At 37.7% G+C, this 22,825-nt stretch overlaps 1 protein-coding gene across 3 annotated transcripts in view; it reads right to left on the reverse strand.

Annotated features, from left to right (window-relative positions):
* Window positions 1–348: 348 nt before the first annotated feature.
* TC2N (tandem C2 domains, nuclear) overlaps window positions 349–22,825 on the reverse strand; it is a 39,571-nt gene continuing 17,094 nt past the window's right edge. For all 3 annotated transcript variants that reach the window (XM_059687742.1, XM_059687750.1, XM_059687760.1), the window contains 9 exons: window positions 17,680–17,847; window positions 16,392–16,483; window positions 15,139–15,214; window positions 13,840–13,940; window positions 13,334–13,450; window positions 9,475–9,666; window positions 5,971–6,085; window positions 3,557–3,756; window positions 349–1,511 (listed from right to left, as the gene is read on the reverse strand). In XM_059687742.1, coding sequence (XP_059543725.1) covers window positions 1,401–1,511; window positions 3,557–3,756; window positions 5,971–6,085; window positions 9,475–9,666; window positions 13,334–13,450; window positions 13,840–13,940; window positions 15,139–15,214; window positions 16,392–16,483; window positions 17,680–17,847 — 1,172 coding nt within the window. In that variant the 3' untranslated portion in view covers window positions 349–1,400. The remainder of the gene's footprint in view (window positions 1,512–3,556; window positions 3,757–5,970; window positions 6,086–9,474; window positions 9,667–13,333; window positions 13,451–13,839; window positions 13,941–15,138; window positions 15,215–16,391; window positions 16,484–17,679; window positions 17,848–22,825) is intronic.

Raw genomic sequence — 22,825 nt, forward strand, 5'->3', positions numbered from 1 at the left:
ACATGCACAGAGAGACCTGACAACACCACTGTTGTTGTGCAAACTCTAAGCAGGAAGAGCTAGGGCAGGTGAAGTATGTACATCTTACAGTGTGAGGCGAGGTAATACCTAGGATAAGGGGAGTAAGTGCTTCTTTGGGAAAATCTTAATAAGATACACAGAACATAAGAACTGGAATAACGAGGGAGGGCATGCTTAAGCTATAGCAAAGTATACTTCTGGCCTAAAATATCACCATCTATCTCTTGGCACGTGTGAGACAAAGTAAGATAGAAAGAAAAATGAAAGACCATGAACACAGAGCACTTGGTCTACTCATTAGCAAAAATAAAATAAAATTTTCCAAGATCAAGGACAGCCTTATTTATTTCTCCAAAGAGCTGTTCTTTTGGGCCAGTGTGTATGGCCAATTAAACTGAAATTATCCACATACTGAGTTTTAATGAGTACCTGAGAAACACTGCAATTGAAAATATTTGCTACATGGTGTTATCAGGTATGGTAATTTCAAAAATGGGAAAATACTCGAACATTGTGAATTATAGAACAAATAATTTATATTTAAAAGAGCTAAAAACAAGGATGTGATTATCATAAAATACTGAATTTGCTATTTAAGTTCATTTAATTCTGCTGATTAGGACAGGCCATATGCATGATAATCTTATTTCAACTCCTAATAAAACAAGGAGTAAAATATCTGAGAGAGAGAAAAAGACAGCAAAATGTGTGTATACTGGGTTTCCAATTAATCTTTAACCTCTGGTGTTTTCATTATTCAAAATGTAGTTGTCTATATCTGACATTTCTTGGAGACAAACTGGCAATGTGATACCTTATGGATAAGGAGTGATAAACAAAGGGCACAAACTTTCCCCAGGAGCTGAAGCAGATCAATTCATTTTTGCTTTCTGGGAGAAAATATGTAGCTAAAAGTAAACAATAAAGTCAAGATATAACCAGTAATGATTAGCACTGAAACAGTCAGTAGTAAAGTCTTCTAAATGTCTAATAGTCCTATCAAGGATGACATGGTAGATTTTGAATATCTAGGTAAAGCTTAAAAAAGACCCTATAAACATAATATGGCTGTAACTATCCATGGTTGATAGCCTCACTGGTTTTGTAATTTATTTAGTTGCCCTATTAATACAACCCTTTTATTTTATTGTCTATTTCGGCACAGTTCTTAAACATTTCCTTTACTTTGGATACCTGATGTAATTCATACCATGTTTTATCAAGTTTAATTTTCTAACAGATCCATTCAATACTATAATTATGACCTCCATGAAAGACTTGAGAAATATATTGATTTGCCTCTTCTCATTGGTAGCAAACTGAAATCTTAAGTCTTCTAAAAGAATGTCCAATTCTTCACCAAGCAACGTGTGAAGTCTTCAGGATGGGTTTAATCTGTGCCACTGGATAACAACCTTTTCTGGATTTGTAATTGTCTCTTTCCACTGGTTTGCTGCTTCAACGTTATTACTGTCTTCACTTATCCAAATCTGTAAAGGAACAATACAACCGTTTGCTTAACACAGTAACGATGTGTTCAGTTAATTCCCCTTATTGATGAAAGACAATTGGAAATTTAGTTTACATATTTTCAATTAAACATCTTTCCACTTTTCCAAAAGTTTTATTTCTCTCTTTGAAACTTAAATGTGAAAACATTTAACCTATTTAGTCACTCTGAGGACTATTTTGTATGATCCAATGCAATTTAAAAGTTCAATGTGAGATATTACATAATCATTTTCCCCAAAATAATGAGTATCCTTTCTTATTCAATAAATCTAGAAGCTCAATTTAAAACTTATCCCAATCACTCTCAAAAATTTTTTTGTAAAGGTTAACTCTGACTATTCTGGATTTAAATTAGATGGATAAGGAATGTGCATTTTCAAGCACTGTGTATGTTATATAAAACTAATTTTAATTGAAATCTAATCATTAGTCATTCTTGATCCACCGTAAACAATTTCATAATAATCCACAGTAAACAGTACTCTTCACTTATGTAACCTCAGAAAATAGATGTGATGAATTTGGGAAAACTGGAAAGCATTATGCAAAGTCAAGATAGCACCCTGGTTACCTATCATGGAGGTAAGGTGGACAAGGTTAGAAAAACCTGAATTCTCACCACAGCTCTGCCACTAACAAATGCTGTTGCTTTGGAATTAATCTCTCTGAGACTCAGTTTCTAGTTCTTTTAAATAAAGAAATTAGGGCAGGTCACCCACTGGTTTCTCAATGTTCCCCTTTAATTTCATGATCTGAAGAACTTTCCTTCACATAAAATCTTACAAACAACCCTGACATAAAAACAGATAATGTAAGAGTGGTTTGGTTGATATGGCAGTGGGTGATCTTGACTCCACATTTGGCTACTCCATCATGGTGGCTCCCAAAACTACCGGAGAACCTACAGGTGACAGAGGGCTAGCAAGAACCTTTCCAGAATTATTATTCTTAACTAGAATCTCAACCGAGAAAGTAGAATTACCAAAAAAGTTTTCTGAAAATCATCTGTCAAGTAAGTCTCCTATTCCCTTCATACAGGGTAGTTGAGGCTTGATGATATAGGAAAACTTTAACTGTATTCACTTCATGGGTCTTATGGCTTTGAGAAGTATGCTAGTTGTATGAATTCTTGAGTTTAAGCTTTTTGAATAAGAAAAAGTGAAGAACAAAACTATAATTTTTAAACAAATATTGTAGGTAAAATATATGAAGTAAATCAAAGAGCTAATATCAATCTTTGAAAATTTACATATAATTTTAGGATTTCATGTAGACTGCTAGTCACATCTTGTCAAATGGAAGCTTTTAAACCAATAATATAGATTTTGGAATTTAAATGTGAGTCACATGATTGAAATTAAGGTAAAACACAATAGACAGCTCCCACTGATCCACTCAGAGTAAAGAACAAAAGGGTAAAAGAAGACAAGTTTCGATAGGATTGGCAAGCGGGCAAGTGCTATGTTGTTTTAGACAAGTTACTGAGAATTTTTACGTAGATTAACCCAGACACCCATATTGACTATCTAAATAATATCACAACCACTATTAAAATTGATGTTTTCTACAAGTTCAAATCTAACATAATTCAGTTAATAGCAAACATTAAGTTGAACATGAAACAGAATAAAGTTGGATATCTGAAGCCTTAAGAAATTTAATTACTGTGTTCTCTCTTCATAAGGAATGAGCACTACTGAAAACCTCGTCATTCTCATGCTTTCAAAAGTTGAAAAGCTCAGAAAAACACTTATTCCCCCCTTGAGAAATGTAAAGTTCATTTAGAAAAAAAAAAAGTCTTATATTAAGATAAGTCTGATTGCTCAGAAATTCCAACTACCTGTATTAAAGCAAAAATTCTGATAAAATTTAATTTTTGTGGCAACACTGAATTTTAATTTATGATGCCAAAGAACTGTCCTCTATTAAACTTCAATTTTATCCTATCTTCCTTTTGTTAACCAACTGTTTAAATGCATAGAAAAGTGCAAGGCAAGAATTCAAGACAAACACTCCTCCTAACCTGCCCCACGAAGTGTCTTCTTCTCACAGAGCTTCGACTGTAAAGCTTAACAAGAAAAAAAATTTCCCTTTCATTCTGTATAAGTGGGAAAATCATGGTCTCTCCCCACTTTACTCTCCCGTTGGAGGCCTTCAGCAGGCGTGTCTTCTTCTTATAAACCAGCTCTCCTGAGCTGAACATTGCCACCTTCACAAAAAAACCTGAAACATAAGAAATTTTGATATATAAAATTGTATTTAAAACACCATAGAAAGATACGTACCTATACTTTTGTTGTAAAAAATATAAAGAAGCCACTTTTCAAGGTCTGATGAGCTACTGCCATAACAGAAAACATCTTCTAGTAGAATCTGCCAGTAAAATCATCTTGGTTCTTTAACTACCTTTTAGAAAAGGTTCGTTAACTACCTTTACATACTAGTAGTTATTGTTTTATTCAGATTTTCACTCTTCTTTGGGGGTCTTGAACAATTTTCCTTAGAAAATCATTTAATTCACAGAGATGTTCAAATGAATCGGTAATTATACATGGTACTGTCTTATTATTATTGAACTAGGGGCCCGGTGCACAAAATTCGTGCACTGGGTGTGTGGGGGGGGGTGTCCCTCAGCCCAGCCTGCCCCCTCTCACATACTGGGAGCCCTCAGGCGTTGACCCCCATCACCCTTCAATCGCAGGATCGGCCCCTTGCCCAGGCCTGACACCTCTGCCAGAGGTGTCAGGCCTGGGCAGGGGACCCTCATTTCCCCCCATCACTGGTTCTGCCCCCAGCCCAGGCCTGATGCCTCTGGCCCAGGCGTCAGGCCTGGACAGGGGACCCCCAGACCCCTCCGATTGCTGGCTCTGCCCCTGGCCCAGGCCTGATGCCTCTGGCCCAGGATTCAGGCCTGGGCAGGGGACCCCCATCTCCCTCTGATCGCTTGCTCCACCCCCCTGCCCAAGCCTGATGCCTCTGACCCATGCTTCAGGCCTGGGCAAGGGGACCATCATATCCCCCCAGTCCCCGGCTCCGCCCCCCACCCAGGCCTGATGCCTCGGCCAGAGGAGTTGAACCTCGCGGGTTGAGGGCATGAGTGCGGGCGGATGCCGCAGCTGCCCCGCCGGCCCGCGTCCGAATCTGCCGGCGGGATCGGGTCTCGGGCGACTGCTGGCACTCACACCCCCAACCCGCTCTCGGATGGCGCTGTATCATCCTGCCTGCAATATGCAAATTAGCCGCCATCTTTGTTGGTGGTTAACTGCCATCTTAGTTGGCAGTTAATTTGCATATCTTGCTGATTAGCCAATGAAAAGGGTATCGGTCGTATGCCAATTACCATTTTTCTCTTTTATTAGTGTAGATCTGTTCTGAATTTGAAGTTATATTCTCCTCCTTGTTTACGTTCTCTGTTTGTTGCTTGATCCAACCTACCATAGGCTTATCAATTTTAATGACCTTTTCGAAGAAAAAGCTTTCAGTTTTATTACTTATGTCTTTTGTTGTTGCCTCAATATTTATCAACTTCAACTTTGGCTCTAATTCCTTAACTTCTTTCCTTTGTGTTTGCTGTTTTTCTAGTTCGTGAGTTGAGTGCTTGGCTGTATTTTTTTTTTTAATATATTTTATTGATTTTTTACAGAGAGAGAGAGAGGGACAGAGAGCCAGAAACATCCATCAGCTGCCTCCCGCACGCCCCCTACTGGGGATGTACCCGAAACCAAGGTACATGCCCTTGACCGGAATCGAACCCGGGACCCCTCAGTCCACAGGCCGACGCTCTATCCACTGAGCCAAACCGGTTAGGGCGCTTGGCTGTATATTTTAGTCTCATTAGTTACAGTGGACATCCATTACTTCTGTCTGCTTCAGATATTTCCTCTTCTTCTAGTAGGAACAAGGAGTGCTCTTACCCCACTCTTAGCCCTTTAGGTGGGACTGACCTCAACCTCCAGCTCTAGGGGCAGCCATGTGAACCAGGCCTATGCACCCAAAGTATCAGAATCCCTGGATGTGCCCAAAGGGCAGGGAGGAAAATGTGTTTCAGTGGTTGTGTTTAACATTTTTGTTTTTTAAAAATTAAGTTTCTCATTAGCAGAGTATCCGACAAAGGTTGCATAGGACAAATCATCTGGGCTGGTGAAACATCGGGCAGTCCTCTGGACACTCAAGCTACAGTAACTAATGAGCCAACTAAGGAATAGCTTCAAATGCAGAGATCACAACTGGATAAGAATCAAGAGACCAGTGGGTTCAGGTAGACACAAGGGTTAAAATTTGAAATCCAATAAAGTGATTCTAAGTTAAAAGATAAGTATTCACATTAAGTAATAAAAGTTACTAGAACTTTAATCTCCACTGTAGGAAATGTAGGGAAAAACCGATCTTTTACTAATAATTGTCTTCCGATTCTGCTTTGAACCACTATATACTTACTCAAAGTCAGAGGGGTTGATGAGCTTGGAAGGCACTGTGCCTCAAGAATTTGTAACTGGATCCTGCTGTTCACTGCTTGAAAACAAGTCCCCAGCTCAAGTTCTGCATGGCACACCTGCATATCACGAAAGTGTCATTTGGTAATTAAGAATAAAGTTTTGGGATATTTCAAAAATTCAAAATTAAAGAGCTAAGATGAGTAATCTTGAAATCACTGCTTTTTATATGTCATAAGAGAAGGTTTAGAAGTAAGCGCCATGGGTTCTGTACATATGAGCTATTCACTTTCATGGATTCTGCAACTGCAAGTTACAGCTAGATCCTGATTCTTCCAAGTCAGGGAGACCAAAAGGCAATTCACAGTAAAAGCAACTTAAATCCCTAAGCAGTTTTACTAGAGACAATGTCAGTGAAATAAACACCGCAAGTGCAAGCATATGTTCAAAAGACTTACACGCAGTCATTTGAATTGTTTTCTGAGAACATACGAAACATGATTTGCAAGTGTAATATATGAGAATCATCATTCTTTTTTTCTCCATGTAGAAATCAGAGTAGGTGCGAGCAGAATCAGAAGACAACGGGTTGCTACACTGAAAAGATTTGTGGGTTGGGAGCTGAATTACTCTGCTGTATGGAAACGGGCCAGAGAAGAGCGCTGGCAGGAAGGGAGCCAGTGAAAGTTACGAGGCAGTAAACAATAAGGAAAAGGTCAAAGAAAACCTGAGGCAAACAATAAAAGGGAGACGGGGAGAGGGGGAAAGAAAAAATGTGCTCTTCAGTATTGCTGACTAACAGCCGAATAAAGCTGGTAACTTGTTTGTGAAACAGAACACGGCCCAGCCTACTTCTCTGGCTTCCAACATCCTTGGAGCGAAAAGAGAGAAACATAAAGTTGTCCAAACACAGAAACATTACTCCTCACATGTTGAAAAAAGTAAGTACGGAAATGAAGCGAGAACATAACGTTAAGAGATCTCACAGGGCTCAGCACAGACAGACACAACAGTCTTCGCTGATATTAATTCCGACAAAGCTACCGCACGGCTGAACGACTCTTGATGATGAGATTTCTATTTGGTCATCGCCCAGCAGTCCCAATAATTGGCTCCTGGCTCACTAAAAAGGACCTTTCTATGTACACTCCATGGGCTGAATCTTGGGCATTTTCTTGAAACATGATTCTGTGTTTTAAAAATTGGTCATGCCACGCCCTGGCCGGTGGTGCTCAGCCCTCGCACCAAAGGACCACGGGGTTGACTCCCAGGCAAGGGCATCTACCTGGGTTGCAGGTTCTATCACCGGCTCTGGTTGGGAGGCCTCGGGAGGCAACCAGTCGCTGTGTGTCTCTCTCATATTGATGTTCCTCTTTCTCCTCCCAGCCCCCATTTCTCTCTAGACATCAACAGAAAAAACATCCTCGGGTGAGGATTAAGAAAAATAAATAAAAAGAAACTGGTCATGCCGTAAGAAATCAAGAGATAAACAGTGAAATGTGAATCACTTAAAACAGCCGTGGGCAAACTACGGCCCGTGGACCGGATCCGCCCGTTTGAAATGAATAAAACTAAAAAAGAAAAAAGACCGTGCCCTTTTATGTAATGATGTTTACTTTGAATTTATATTAGTTCACACAAACACTCCATCCATGCTTTTGTTCCGGCCCTCCGGTCCAGTTGAAGAACCCATTGTGGCCCTCGAGCCAAAAAGTTTGCCCACCCCTGACTTAAAAGCATAAACTCAACTGTTGAGAGGTTAAACTCCCCTGTGAAATGACTGAAGTGATGAAAAAACTTTTCTATTTTGGCAAAAAGAAACACTGATTTTCATAAATAAGTGAACGTACTGCTTTTGCTTTCAATCAGAATAAAATCGGGTTAAAAAACCTTTTCACATGAACTAAATCTGTAGCCACACAAAAAATAAAACCTTTGCTGACATGACCTCTGATGTATCATTTGGTAGAAACTGAACCACAATCGTTCATCCAGATTCTCCAAGGCAGGTAAGAGTCTAATGTCTCAACTCCCCAGAAAATATCTTTGCTGAGTCTGGTGTACTCTACTCGTCTCACTAATTTAGGTTTTTTTTGTTTTGTTTTTTTTAAAATATATATTTTATTGATTTTTTACAGAGAGGAAGGGAGAGAGATAGAGAGTTAGAAACATCAATGAGAGAGAAACATCGATCAGCTGCCTCCTGCACATCTCCCACTGGGGATGTGCCCGCAACCCAGGTACATGCCCTTGACCGGAATCGAACCCGGGACCTTTTCAGTCCTCAAGCCGACGCTCTATCCACTGAGCCAAACCGGTTTCGGCTAATTTAGGTTTTAATATATGAATTGTCCAGTTGAGTATCTGTGCCTTCTATAACCTAAGGTTGCAGATTACTGTCTACAAAGCTAGTTTCAAAGATGCAAGCGATGAACTCCTATCATAGCTATAAAACAAATGTATTTAAACATAGTTGAACACAATAATCTAATTGTGCACCCTTCCATTCATCATTTATTTTTTCATATCTATCTACATACAAATATTCAATGCAAAGCACTGCAAATTATAAAGGAAACAGACGAAAACTCAAGCCTTGTTTTGTTTAAAACAAGTAAGTTAAATAATTCTTAGTTGTAATAAATGCTATAAAAAACACATTGGGGGTGGAACAGAAAATAACAGACACGGGATAAAGAAATACAGATGACTCTGGCCCCACCCCAAAATATTCTGATTTAGTTGGTTTAGGTGTGGGCATGTTTTTAAACCTCCCTAGGTGATTCTAATGCGTACCCAGGGTTCAGAACCACTTTAAGCCAACATAAATATTTTTGAAAAGTAGGTGAAATATAAAACTTAAATAAATTTAAAAATCGTATAAGGTTTGACCTTATCAAAGCTTATGGCTGATTTCTATAAATGTTATGCTGACATAGAAACTATATAATTAAATATTTAGGGATTTCTAAACACTCTAAGTCAGTGGTTCTCAACCTTCCTAATGCAGCGACCCTTTAATACAGTTCCTCATGTTGTGGTGACGCCCAATTTCATTGTTACAAATGAAACATAATTAAAGCATAGTGGTTAATCACAAAAACAATATGTAATTATATATGTGTTTTCCGATGGTCTTAGGCAACCCCTGTGAAAGGGTCATTTGACCCCCAAAGGGGTCCCAACCCACAGGTTAAGAACCGCTGCTCCAAGTGTTCAGCTGGCTAGTTGAGAGAAGCGAATGTCAAGTTTCAAAGATAATCAAGTTCTTTACAAAAAATACCAGCTGTAAAATCCTTGTTTTTGCCCAATTTATGAAGAGCTATATAGCTTGCTCAGGATTAAAAACAACTTTCCCAATTGATCTGAAGGCAATCTCTAACTGAGCTTACAGTTTATGATTCTTTCCTGCTTTTCTTATCAGCTACTAAAAAAACTTTTTATAACATTAATTGATAATTTAAAGTTACTCATACTTTAGGGTTATTTATATATTATTATCACTTACAGGAATTTTTGAAGGTGGTGCTATATCCAAAGAGTAATCCATTTCCTGTGTGCTAAGAGTTCTGAGTGACAGCGAGCATTCACCAATGGTCTTCTTCCTGGGAGTCTGGGTTTGAACCTTAAATACAAGCCTTACACTTTGCAGACTTTGGAGTTTAATAGCAAACACAAAAGTTTCCATAAACTCAATTGTCTAAAAAGAAAACAGAAAGTATATAAATAAAAGGACTGAAAAAGGGGTGATATGCCAACACAAAATAAATAAAAATAATATATTTTAATCTAGGAAAGGTAGATTTGATTTGTTACAACAATAGAAAAAATACTTTTTAATGTGAACAAAAATGAGAATGACCATGACTTGTTTTTCCAGAATTTATCCTAGCTGCTGCCTTTCTTCATTTTCCCAAGTCATCCTTTTAATTACTTAGTCAGGAATTCAGGTCACTACCAACACCAAGAATACCAGAATATATATATATATATAGCTTTTCCCCTTTTTGAAAATGAGGTTGTTTTTCATCTTTGGTTCTGGGGCAGCTTCTCAGCTATTTACAATTCTTCCACAGCAATTAAGAGTGGTGTCAGAATCTCAGGTGAGCTCTCTCGGTACCCAAAATCTAACTTGTTCACATTACAAGGCTTGAATTATTTCTTTAAGGGAGCGATTGTTTGTCTAATGTTCCTCCCGTCTATTGGGATCCAATTTCTCTTTTGGTAACGTTTGTTCCACTCTTTCCAATCTGAAAACCAATCTCCTTAACAGAGAAGACAAGGAAAAACGCGAGTATTAAGTTCTACCTTCTCACACGAGCATCTACCTATGCCGCAAGCCCGTGTTTTCCATGCTTGAGAAAATTTCAAATGTTCTTTTTGTTACTTTTAATATATGTTTTTAAATGTTTATTGTTGAGAGTATTACATATGTCCCCCATCTACCCCATCCAGCCCATTCCCAACCCTCACCCCAGGCCTTCACCAATTCAAATACAAGATTGTACTCAAGTGCACTGTTGTCCGTGGGTTATGCATATATGCATACAAGGTCTTCGGTTGATTGCCTCCCACTTACTTTCAATATTTTTAAACCTTATCTTACCGTGGGCTAACATTTTCTTGACACTAGACTACACACTCCCTTCTTTCCATTTTTAATGCGTCCTTTTTAAAAAGGAGGTTTTTTTTTTTTCCTTTTGAAAAGGCAAGGTATCTGGGCAACTAACAATATATTTTATATATCGTGCTCAATTTTTCTCTTTTATTGTAATTTTTATGTTTGTGTAGTCAGAATTGTGTTTCTTGAGAACCTCCGAACCACTTAAGCTTTCTTCCCCCCCCCCCCCCCTAACTTTTGCTAAGTTTACTTCGTTTACTTGAAAATTAAAAAGTGAAACAAGTTAAGTGTCAGGATTATAGCCAGGTATAAGACATTTCCATTTAGACGTCCTATAATCTATATTTTCATAAAGAAACATCCTACTACATATACATCACTTTTGATTTCTGCCTTCTCACTTATTAAGAACATTTCCCCATGTCCTTAAAAACTTTTCCTAAACATTACTTCTCATAGCTTTCTAGTATCCTATCACATGGTGCTATGGTTTGAATTGTGTCCCCCCCAAAAAATATGTTGAGGTCCTAACCCTGAATGTGACTCAGAATGTGACCCTGAGGATGTAATTAGTGAAGTTAAGATGAGGTCGTATCGGAGTAGAGAGACTGGTATCCTATGACACTGAGACGACACAGAGAGACAGGGAGAACGCCGTGTGCAGGTGGATGCTGAGATCAGAGTGAAGGCCAGGACTGCCAGGGATCGCTGGCCAGCCCCAGAACTAGGAGAGACATGGAACAGATCTCCCCTCAGGAAAGGAACCCACGCTGCTGAAGTCTTGAGACCAGACTTCCTCCAAACTGTGAGAGGTCAATTTCTGTTGTTCTAAGCCAAAACCCTAGGAAACTAATACATGTGGTATTCCATGAGTTTCCTCAATCATTCCCCTTTATGAGACATTTAGATTGTTTCCAACTTTTCCACTATGGATACTACACACACACACACACACACACACACACACACACACACACACACACAGGATTGGCAAAAGTAGGTTTACAGTTGTGAGTACATGAAACAGAATTTATTCTATTATTTATTAACTAGAGGCCCGATGCACGAAATTCATGCAAGAGTAGGCCTTCCTTCCCCCGGCTGCTGGCACCGGCTTCCCTCTGGCACCCGGGACCTGGGTTTTGCTCTGGCCACTGGCAGGTACCCGGGACCTGGGCTTCCCTCTGGCCCCGGCTTCATCTGAAAGGACGTCCAGTCTAATTAGCATATTACCCTTTTATTATTCTATTATTTATTTGTATCATTTGTTTTCTTATTATTTCAAATCTTTTATTATGCTTTATCTTTTAGGCAATGATGGAGAAGCATGTAAAAAAATAGATGACAATCAAGAACTCTGTGCCAAAGTATGCTTGAGTATAGCAAGTAGACTACAAGAATCCTATATAAGAAAAGGATAATATGCAAATTGACCCTAACAGCAGAACCACTGGGAACGACAGGTCACTATGATGTGCACTGACCATCAGGGGGCAGATGCTCAATGCAGGAGCCCCACTCAGCCACAAGCCGGGCTGACAGCTTTGAGTGCAGCGGCAGTGGCGGGAGTCTCTCCCGCCTCCTCAGCAGCGCTAAGGATATCCTATTGCAGCTTAGGCCCGCTCCCTGGGAGCGGGACTAAGTAGTCAGCCGGACATTGCCTGAGGACTCCCAGGCTGCCAGAGGGATGTCTGATTGCCAGCTTAGGTCCGAACCCTTGGGGAGTGGGCCTAAGCTAGCAGGTGGACATCCCCCGAGGGGGTCCCAGACTGTGAGAGGGTGCAGGCTGGGATAAAGGACCCCCCTGAGTACACGAATTTTTGTGCACCAGGCCTCTAGTGTGTAAATAATGAAGATTGGCAATTTGAGCACTTGCAAGATTGTACTCAAGTGCACTGTGCCATTGTGACATGCTTTTGAGTTAATAAAGCTATTGTAATAATCATAGCCCACGTGTCTTTTTCCATATGAACTGTAAACCTACTTTTGCCTCACCCTGTATATGTATTTTACGTATACATTAGATTATTTCTATGGAACAGATTCCAAGTAGAATAACTATATTAAGAAGTATACATAACTTAAGGTCTTGATGTGTATTGTCAATAAAATAACTTTCAGAAAGTTTTATGTTCTGGAGTACTTGTAAAATTTTTTCTACTTTTAATAAACAAAAAGGACAGAAAATAAAGAGAAAGCAATATGTAATTTCATGTTTATCAGACATTTGAATTACCTTATTTTTAAATGATGTTTTTGTAGAAGATACCTTTCATTTGCATGGAAAACACTAACCTTTCAACCCATATCAAAAGACAAAGATGAAGATAAGTTAATGTGAAATCTAGAGCCTATAAAACCAAATTCAGGATAATAAAGGAAAGTATTTAAAAGAAATCAATTGCAATAATAACTTATTTCTCAAAGCCATATGGGGGGAGAGGATGAAAAACTAGACATTTATTTTCCTTTCATAAGAGAACAATAAAGAGTTTTCTTATATATTGTTCATCTTCTGTGTATTTTAGTGACTAAAACTTTCTTTTTAAATGCACCTTAATATTGGACAATGAAGTATCAAGTACTTTTACTAGTAAGGCTCAAAATTGTCATTAAAAAGCAGGGGGTACATAATTTGTAGTTTTCCTAAAATAAAACACTTTTGTAATTCCAATTCCTTACATGAGTTAAAGTGACAAACATGAGAAAAACATAAAAAGAAATTCAAATACAAACAGCCACTTACATTGGAGCCTTCCTTGGCTGAAGATTTGAAATGCACTGGTTTGGGCAATGTCAGGACTCCCTTTATAGAGATAGCAGGAGTGTCGCCATAACTAGAGGGCCAACTTAGATCTTTGCACTAAAAAAATTAAAAACACAGGCTTGAGTTTTACAAAGGACACAATACAATTATTTTATGCATTTTTCAAGTTAATGACTTTAGAGACAAACTGTAAAAGTAAACTTACTGAAACCTCCTGTTTCATCTACATTAAAATAATTTGACATTTAAAGTTCTCAATATCACATCAATCTCTTTGAGATTAAAAATCCAATACTTCTACCACACCTACTGATTTATTTTCTTTAGGTTCTTTATTATATACTATTTTCTGCAAAATATTATTATAAAACTCTAAATTCCAGAGAGGTAATGACCCATTCCCCAGAAGAGAGCAATAATATATGCTTATACCGTCTAAATATTCCATTTTGTAAGAAAAGTTGGTGTGCACTATAATAATGTACCTGTAATACTGTGATCCAGATTTGCTCTGCTGAAGAATTATAAAACACCTTCACGTTCAGTCTCCCCAGCTCTCTTTCATCTCCCGACAGAGTAATCGTATCTGAATTGTAAAAGGACAAAGATGTTTGAGATACTACACAATCCTTCTGACCCAATTAAGCTTTGATACAATTTGATTTTAAAGACAAAATAGAAAAATGCTACAATTACTTTTTAAAGTTGACAATTTAATACAACAAACACCACCCTTTAGTGTTTTGCTGAAGTGCTAGGGGGAGGATATACGATAACAAGTAATACATGGGCCCTGGCTCATGTGGGTTAGTGGTTAGAGTGTCACCGTGCCCTGGAGGGTTGCAGGTTTGATCCCTGGGCCCCAGTCAGGGGCTAGTGTGGGAGGCAACCAACTAGTGTGTGTCTCTCTCTCTTTCTTTCTGTATGCCTCTCTCCCATCCTCCCTCCCTCCCTCTCTCTCTTCCCTTTCCTCCTGTCCTTCCACTCTCTCTAAAAATCATAGGAAAAAATACCCTTGGGTGAGGATTAACAAACACACAAAAAAGTAATGCATAGCTTAAAAACTTAACCCAATTATAACCTGAGAAATTTAAGTTAAAACAAAAACTTTCCCCAAATAATATTAACATGGACTTAATACTCTATACTTCAGCAAGTTCCTTACTAATATACTTTAAAACAAACCAACAATGGATATTTAACTGCTCCACTTTTAAAAAGATGTATTCATGTCTGAACACTAAAACAGAGTCCATCTGATGTGCGTATTCATACACAGGTAACAATGCCAATAGTGTTACCTGTATATAACTGGAGGCCTGGTGCATGGATTCTTGCACGGATGGGGTCCCTCAGCCTGGCCTCCATCCTCGGGGGATGTAGCAGTGCCAAAGTGGCAGGCGGCCAGGAAGGAGCCCCAGCCGGGGCCTCTCATCCTGGCCCTGCTGCACCTGCTGCAGCGTGGAGGCAGGAGAGGCTCCCAACGCCGCAGCTGCGCTCGCCAGCCATGAGCCCAGATTCTGGCTGAGCTACGGTCCCGCTGCAGGAGCGCACTGACCACCAGGGGGCAGCTCCTGCATTGAGCATCTGCCCCCTGGTGGTCAGTGTGGGTCATAGCGACCGGTCAACCAGTCGTTCCAGTTGTTTGGTCTTAACAGTCGTTTAGGCTTTTATATACATAGATTATCTAGAGTTTCTCTTACTGTGTCATATATACTTTCAAATTACTATTGGGTAGAAATAATTCCCTTAAGAATATAAAAATAGGGTACTTTATTCCTTACCCAAGCTTCTGTTGCTCCCCTGAGAATTTTTCCTTGATGAAGAACTGCTAGGCACACTGGACAGTGAATCATGTCTCTACAAATAGAATTCTTTAGTCAGAAGCTGCATGTCAAACTTGAAGGCGTCTGAAATAATAACTACCCTACCACCAAAATGCATGCTAACCATTTTGACAGTTACTAATCAGAATTTTCCACTTTTAGATAGAAAAGATTTCTGTGTGCACTATCAGGAAAATCTTACATATCTTACTAGATAATATATGGAAAAGCCTTTGCTGTTTGGTTTGGTTTGGTAATAAGGATGAAGAGATTATGGCTATGTTTCAGATTTAAAGGTACTAATAAAAATCTGAATATATTTGCAAGTGCCCTGCTACTTAACAACCTGTAAAGCAACAGTTATTCCAGCATGGTCCCTCTGGACCGAGAGGTACAGCATCACCTGGGAAACTATTAGAAATACAAACTCACTGCAGAGCTACTAAATCGAAAGCTCTGGGGGTGAAGCCTGGCATTCTGTATTTTAACAAGCTCTCTACACAATTCCCAATGCATGCTAAAGAACTGGTGCTATAAAGAGTTAAGTTTGCAAAAATTTAATTCAACTGGGATTATTAAAGATTATTTAGAATACACTTCATTTTAATAAAATATATGTATATATGTTCGTGTGAAAAAAGTTCACAAATATGTAAAAACAATATTTGCACAGTGTTTTTACTCAGTTATAGGAACATAGGTGATTTGTCTTTTTACTTTGCTTAAGTCTACTTTCTAAGTTTTAAATAATAATCACAGTTCACTTGTATTTAAAAAAGAAACATTTTTTAAATGTCAAAAATTTGTCAGTTCTATTTGAAACATAGGACAGTATTTTAATATAAATGAATAATTAAAGTTCTACATCTCAATAGAAATACTACTTTTTATTAACTAGTTCTGTTCATTAAAGAAAGTAAAATCAATAAGCACTTTAAAATATATACCATTTTAAATTCCAAGTATCTGAGTGCATATCAAATGAGAGATATAAGACTCATAAAAAAAAAAAAAACTACTGCCTTTTTTATTCACTTGAAAGCTAAAATAATGCACATGGGAAATATCAAGTGTTTATCATAAGAGGTATAAGAATAGATACATCTGCATAAGATGCAAAGCATGTTGTTCCTAATGTAATTTACACCCTTTTGAATTTTTAGCTTGAAAATAAATTATTGGATATAATTAAATTTATATAAATAATTTACCTGCATGAACTTCTGAGATGAACTTGTAAGATCAAACATAGACTTGCTTAGCCCGGGGGAACCAGGGAGTTTGTTGGTCCTTAAATCACAAACTACAAAAAGACGTAAGTAAATTACTTATAGTAAAAAAGAAGAAATTCTATTTAATTACAATGAATTAAATCTTTTTAGGAATATATCATGAATATTATGCGCAAATCTACTTACGAGATAAAACCTAACAAAATTTAAAAAAAAATTTCAATTATTTTACCATGTTTGAAACAAAAACCAATAAAAATCAAACAATACATTTTTACATCCACATCAAATATCAAGCAGGGAAAATTCGTTATTTTCGCTACATTCCTCAATTCTTCATCTCATGAGAATAATCAAAGAGGTAAGTCCTCTGCGCTAAATGCAAGTCAACTATTTAATGAGCACTTCTTTAAAAAAAATCGACACCAAATCCTAGGTGATCCTATATTGCTAGTTTCCCTCCTGACTGTAAGATCCTGGAAGAATAGATCTCTGCATACTAATGTGTATTCTAGCACAGTACTGAAATAAATAAGTACTTAGATAAATATTTCTGCTTTATTTTTAGGGCCTGAATTCAATGTTGAGACAGATGTGTGACCTGAAGAACAGTGAGAAATTTGTGAATTAGATATGTACAAGATAGACTATCACTGATGCAGTTTCAAATATGAAACTAAGAAAGTTCTAAATATCACTTAGGCATTTCCTATTTTCTTTGTTTATATTTGTAAACCTATCATGTTTCTAAATATATCATTTTTATTACATAGAGCAGAAAAGGAACATTTATGAACGGATAGATGATATGTAACATATCAAAATAATCTGTAAACAAAACTTTTTTTTTTTCAAAAAAGGACAAATAAAATGGAATTTAGAACTCACTAACACATACAACTTATTAGTCTTTCCATTTGTATATTAGATATAATGCCACAAAGAATCAGGATGCTTATCCCGGCACTTCTGAAGCCTGCTTTCCCCTTATTTGTAAATTGTTTTCCGTAATAAGAATCATCTCTTCCAGGGTCTCTGGTTTAATCTGACTTGGACATTTTTTGCTAAAAGAGAAACACAGAGAGCCAGCACGGCTGCCCCAGCTGAGGAGGAGAAAGTGGGAGCACAGAAAGAAGGATCTGGGAGTCTGATGGGCTTTGGTCTTTTTGACTAACCCTCTCTTGTAACACATTCAATAAAAAGCTGAACTCTGAGAAAAAAGAAAGAACTACAAGGAGGGGGAAAGAACACACACAAAATTTCAAACCTGATCCATACAGTCTTGTCACTTCTGAAGTAGGGGGAAAGCGCCGACTCAGATCTGGGGAAATGTGCTGATACATATAGAACGGGTTGTACACATCATAGCTGGATCCAGGGTGGGAGGAGCCGGAAAGTTCTGCCTTTCGATCCCCAAAAGATGCTCTGGCCGATCCTGAAAGCAAATGTTTCAAAAGTTTTATGACGTCCTTTTCTTGGGAGTTACTAGCCAACAGCTGGTGCATTCAAGGCAAAAGGAAAAAAATTTGTTTTGAGTAATATTAACTCGCATGTGTTTGATATCTAAAAAATAAGCACACTTTTACTGAGCTCTAAGTTTGTGGAGTATTCTGCCAGGGACCAGCCATGAACCCTGCTCTCAAGACAGTCTGGTAAATTTTTGACATTTTTCTTTGCCCCTAAGCACACTATTACAAAATGTTGTGGACAATTCTGTATTTTGTGATTGGAGTTTACTTTTATTTTTCTACTTACACAAAGCACATCTTTTCAGTAAAAAGATTATCTCTTTTTAGAAATGTGCTCTTTTCACGAAGACCACAACATTTATAAAAACGGACCACAAGCTCATTTCTGTCTGGCATCTTTTTGTTGTTGTTATTAATCCTCATTGTTTTTCCATTGTTTTTTAGAGAGAGTGGAACGGAGGGGAGATATATATATATATATATATATATATATATATATATATATATATATATATATATAGAGAGAGAGAGAGAGAGAGAGAGAGAGAGAGAGAGATAAACATCAATGTGAAAGAGACACATCAATTGACTGCCTCCCCCACCCACCCTGATGGGGGCGGGGAACTGACTCTGCAACCCAGGTTCACTCCCTTGACCAGGAATTGACTATTCAGTGTGCAGGCCGATGCTCTAACCACTGAGGCCACCAGTCAGGGCTTTGTCTGACATCTTATCAGGACATCAGTGGTAGCAGCTGCTCTTCGAGTTCGCTATACGGCCCAAGAATGACAAGAAGAACGATGCCAGAAAGTCAGCTGAGAAAGACCTTTGCCCCCAGCGAACAAATCTGGGGGCAAGCCCAAAAGAAGTCGTGGTCCAAAGGCACAGTCTGGAACACGCTCAATAACCTGGTCTTGCCTGACAAAGCACCATATGACAAACTGTAAGGAAGTTCCCAACGAGAAGCTTATAAGCCCAGCTGTTGTCGCCGAGAGACTGAAGGTAGAGAGAGCTTCCTTGGCCAGGGACTTATTAAACTGGCTTCAAAGCACAGAGCTCAAGTAATTTACACTGCAAACACCATGGGTGGGATGCCCCAACCGCTGGAGAAGAGGCACGAACAAACTGTACATTTTGAAAAATAAAACGTTATTAAATAAAAAAAAGAAACTGACCATAGGCTGGGATACACAGAGCCAGTCTCAACAAATTATAAAGAACTGAAATCATAAAGAGTATGTTCTCTAACACCAATGCAATAAAGTTAGAAATCAAATAGCAAAACGGATAGGAAATATTTATATTGAAACATAAAGGAACAAAAATAATAAAAAAGGTAATCTTGAAAAACAACAAGATTGAAAGATTAGCTCTACTGGGTATTAAGAAAGGAATACTGGCACCAATGATAAGATCAATGGAACGGAATAGAAGGCCCCAAAAGAGACACCCATTTTATGGAAACTTGATTTATAATCAGTGTGGCACTGGCACTTTTCACTAAAAGGGATAAGACAACTGAATATTGATATAGAGGAAACAACAACCTTCATCCCAACTAAATATATTCACAAAAATTAATTCCTTGTGGATTGTGGCTCTAAAATAATGTTAAAGGCAAACCAATAAAACCTCTACGTTAAGTACAATTATCAGAAAGTCTTCCTAGCCTTAGGGCAGAGAAGCACTTCTTAAAGGGAACATAGCCTTAATCATTACAAGTTTTTAATAAACTCAACTATATTAAATTTGAAATTTTCCAAATCTTCCATTTCCAAAGACTATTTAAGAGAGTAAAGAGAGTTTCTCCCACAGAGGGGAGAAAATATGTGCAAAAATATAACTAACAAAGTGCTTATATCTAGAATTTATGAGGAACTCCCACAAATCAGTAAGAAAAAGATAAGCAAGCCTATATGTAAATTAGCTTAAGACTTAAGCAGACGCTTCAGAAGAGAATCTATTCAAATAGCCAATAAACATGATCTGGTGCTCAATCTCACTGATCATGAGGGAAATTAAAACTCTAATAAGATACCACTACATGCTCACCAGAATGGTTAAAATTAAAAAGCTGATAATAGCAAGTGTTGACAAGAAAGCAGAGCAATGTGAATGATCATACTCTACTGATGAAAATGTAAATTGATATAATCACTATGGAAAAGTTTGCTAACTTCTACTAAAGCTAAAAATATTTCTAACCTACAACCCCAACATGCCATTCTGGGACATATACACAACTGAAATGCTTGTGCATGTGCACCAAGAGACAAGTACAAGAATGTTCATAAGCATCATTATACACAATAGTCGAAAACTGGAAAAAAACTCAAATGCCCATCAACAGTAAAAATAGATGAACTGCAGTATATACTTGATACATAAAAATATCTTATGCAATGGTCGCCAATCGGTGATCTGTGGACCACTGGTGGCCTGGGAGGTCCAAAAGGTTGGCGACCGTTGCCTTATAGAATGCTATACAGAAACACTTCTGTATCTCACCATTAGACAACAATAGATAAATACACTCGCTGTACAGATATAAAAACAAACTGAAGCTTACTAGCAACAATCTGAGTAAATTTCACAAATATAATGCTGACTGAAAGAACCCACAAACAAAAGAATATACACTGAATATGTTATTTCATTTACATAAAGGTCAGAAAACAATAAAAAAACGAAGCCATAACATTTAGGAATATGTACTTAGGTGGTAAAAAGTAAGAAAAGCAAAAAAGCGATACTGATTACTCTGAAGTGACTGAAAAGGGAAAGATGGAAGCTTTGGGGTTGCTGGCTTTACTCTCTTTACTTGAGTGGTGACTATACACATGATTCGCTTTGTAATAAATCACTGCGCGATAGATTTCTTTGTTCCTTTTTTCTACATGTGTTTTGTATTTAGATCAGATTTTCTTCAAAGCTTATAATCACATTGGAAATAATATATACACATAAAGTTTTTTAAATGTTTAAATCATCACCATGTTTTCATTCTTTTTGTTCCATTTAAAACAGAACCCACAGTATAAAGTAGCATTTTCTGAAGTAAGCTAAACAATAAAGCAGGTAGCTTCACATTGAGTTCAGAAAAGAAAAATAAAATATGAGGTTATGAGGTGAGATTCTATCTTCATCCTGTTTCAAAAAAACTATGTATACAATCCAAGCACAGCCCATGGTCAGAGGGGTGCCACGAGGGAGCTATGATGCCAGAGAGCCTAAAGAGTGGGCACCCCTATGAGCTAACACTTGACTCATTCAACACATAAACAACTACAAACGTCTATGGTAACAAGAATAGCACTGTCAAGAGTATGACTCACTGCCTTTATAGGCTATACCTAAAAAGGAATATTCTGATTTCATTTTTCCTTTATAAGTAAGCCACTACAGAATTCCAATTTTCCCCTCAAACAGTACACAGTGATAGCAGTTTTTAAGTTCAAGAGGAATTTCTCTCAATTTACAGAACCACACTGTTGTAAAGTTGCATAGTTGCCAACACATCTCAAAAGCCCTATTTGAAATTTCAATATTAATTCAAAATGTACCCTCTGGATGGGTAGGTAGGTAGGTGATAAAGCCAGCACAGTAAAACTTTAATGATAGATCTGTCTGCTATCAAAGCAGGAGTCTACAGCTGTGATCAGACTCATTCGCAAGTAATGCGACAAAACAAATTTCAAATATTTGAAACATAATTTAAGTCACAATTGATACTGGTCTGCTCTATCTTCTCAAAATCTCCATATCCGCCCATCACTCACAATGCATTTGCACATACAGCTTACACATATTTTACTTCTATAATTAGGTACCAAGAAGACTTTCCCGACTTTAGTTACATAAAGTAATTCTCTCTCCAATATGCTAAAAATCAGATGGCTTCACCACATCCTCCGTGAGCCTATAATTTAAGTATAAGCCAATTTCTGACTCAGTCAGCTAAAAAAGTAATATTTATTAACGATACAATGAAAAAGAAGTAAAAGAAAAACGACCAGATATTGCCAGGTAGGTATTTCTTACTTATTTTCTGATTACGAAACCGCACCCCCCCATAAAATACTTTAAATGTCTAAGAATAGATAATTTATAAATTGTGGTACATCCATGTAATTTAATACTATAAAGCCATTAAAAAGTAATGAATATGAAAACATGTTCATAACAGATGATGTGAATAAAATAAATTGCAAGACTGTTTACATGGCTTAATCCCAATGTTGTTAAACAGGTACGAGAGAAAGAGAAAAGTCAATTAATCATGGTATCCTGTGAGCCAGAGCTTTTAAAAACTATTTTTTTAGAGATATATGAAAAATAAGACATAAGGTTCATCTTTCCTTGTTTCTTAAAACAAAAAAAAAAATCACTCCTACTAGACCTTATTCGCTTATAGATAACAGTAAACTCTACACCAAAACCCAAAGGCATAAATAAAAGCAATGCAGACTCTGGACAGAATTTGACTGTTGGGAAAAAAGAGAACAGTACAAAATTAGTTACCTGTTTTTAATAACTTTTAGCCGAAGGGCAGGCCAAAGTTGGCACTGAGCAGGGCCGGTAAAACCCCAATAGAAAATTCAGTCTTTCTGGCCTGAAGAACCAGAAGGCAACGTGCAGAGCAATTGCAGCAGCTAGAAAGTAAGTGGGAATCTTGGAAAGGAGAAAACCCCAGATTATGTGAATAGAGTCTGCTCAAATACCTGGCTGATCCCTGAACCACACATGGGTGGGACGGACTCCAGCCAAGGATAATAAAGCTAAGCTGAGGTAAGAGCTGCCACTACCAAGTTGCAGAATCCAACCAAGTTAATTGCCTGCTGAAAAAAAAGAAAAGAAAGGGAAAAAAATAACCCTCTGAGTAATATAACAGATTTGAATCCTTCAAATATAATATCTAACATCCGGAATACAACCCAAAGTTAC

The sequence above is a fragment of the Myotis daubentonii genome, chromosome 1, assembly GCF_963259705.1.
Source record: "Myotis daubentonii chromosome 1, mMyoDau2.1, whole genome shotgun sequence".
NCBI lineage: Eukaryota > Metazoa > Chordata > Mammalia > Chiroptera > Vespertilionidae > Myotis > Myotis daubentonii.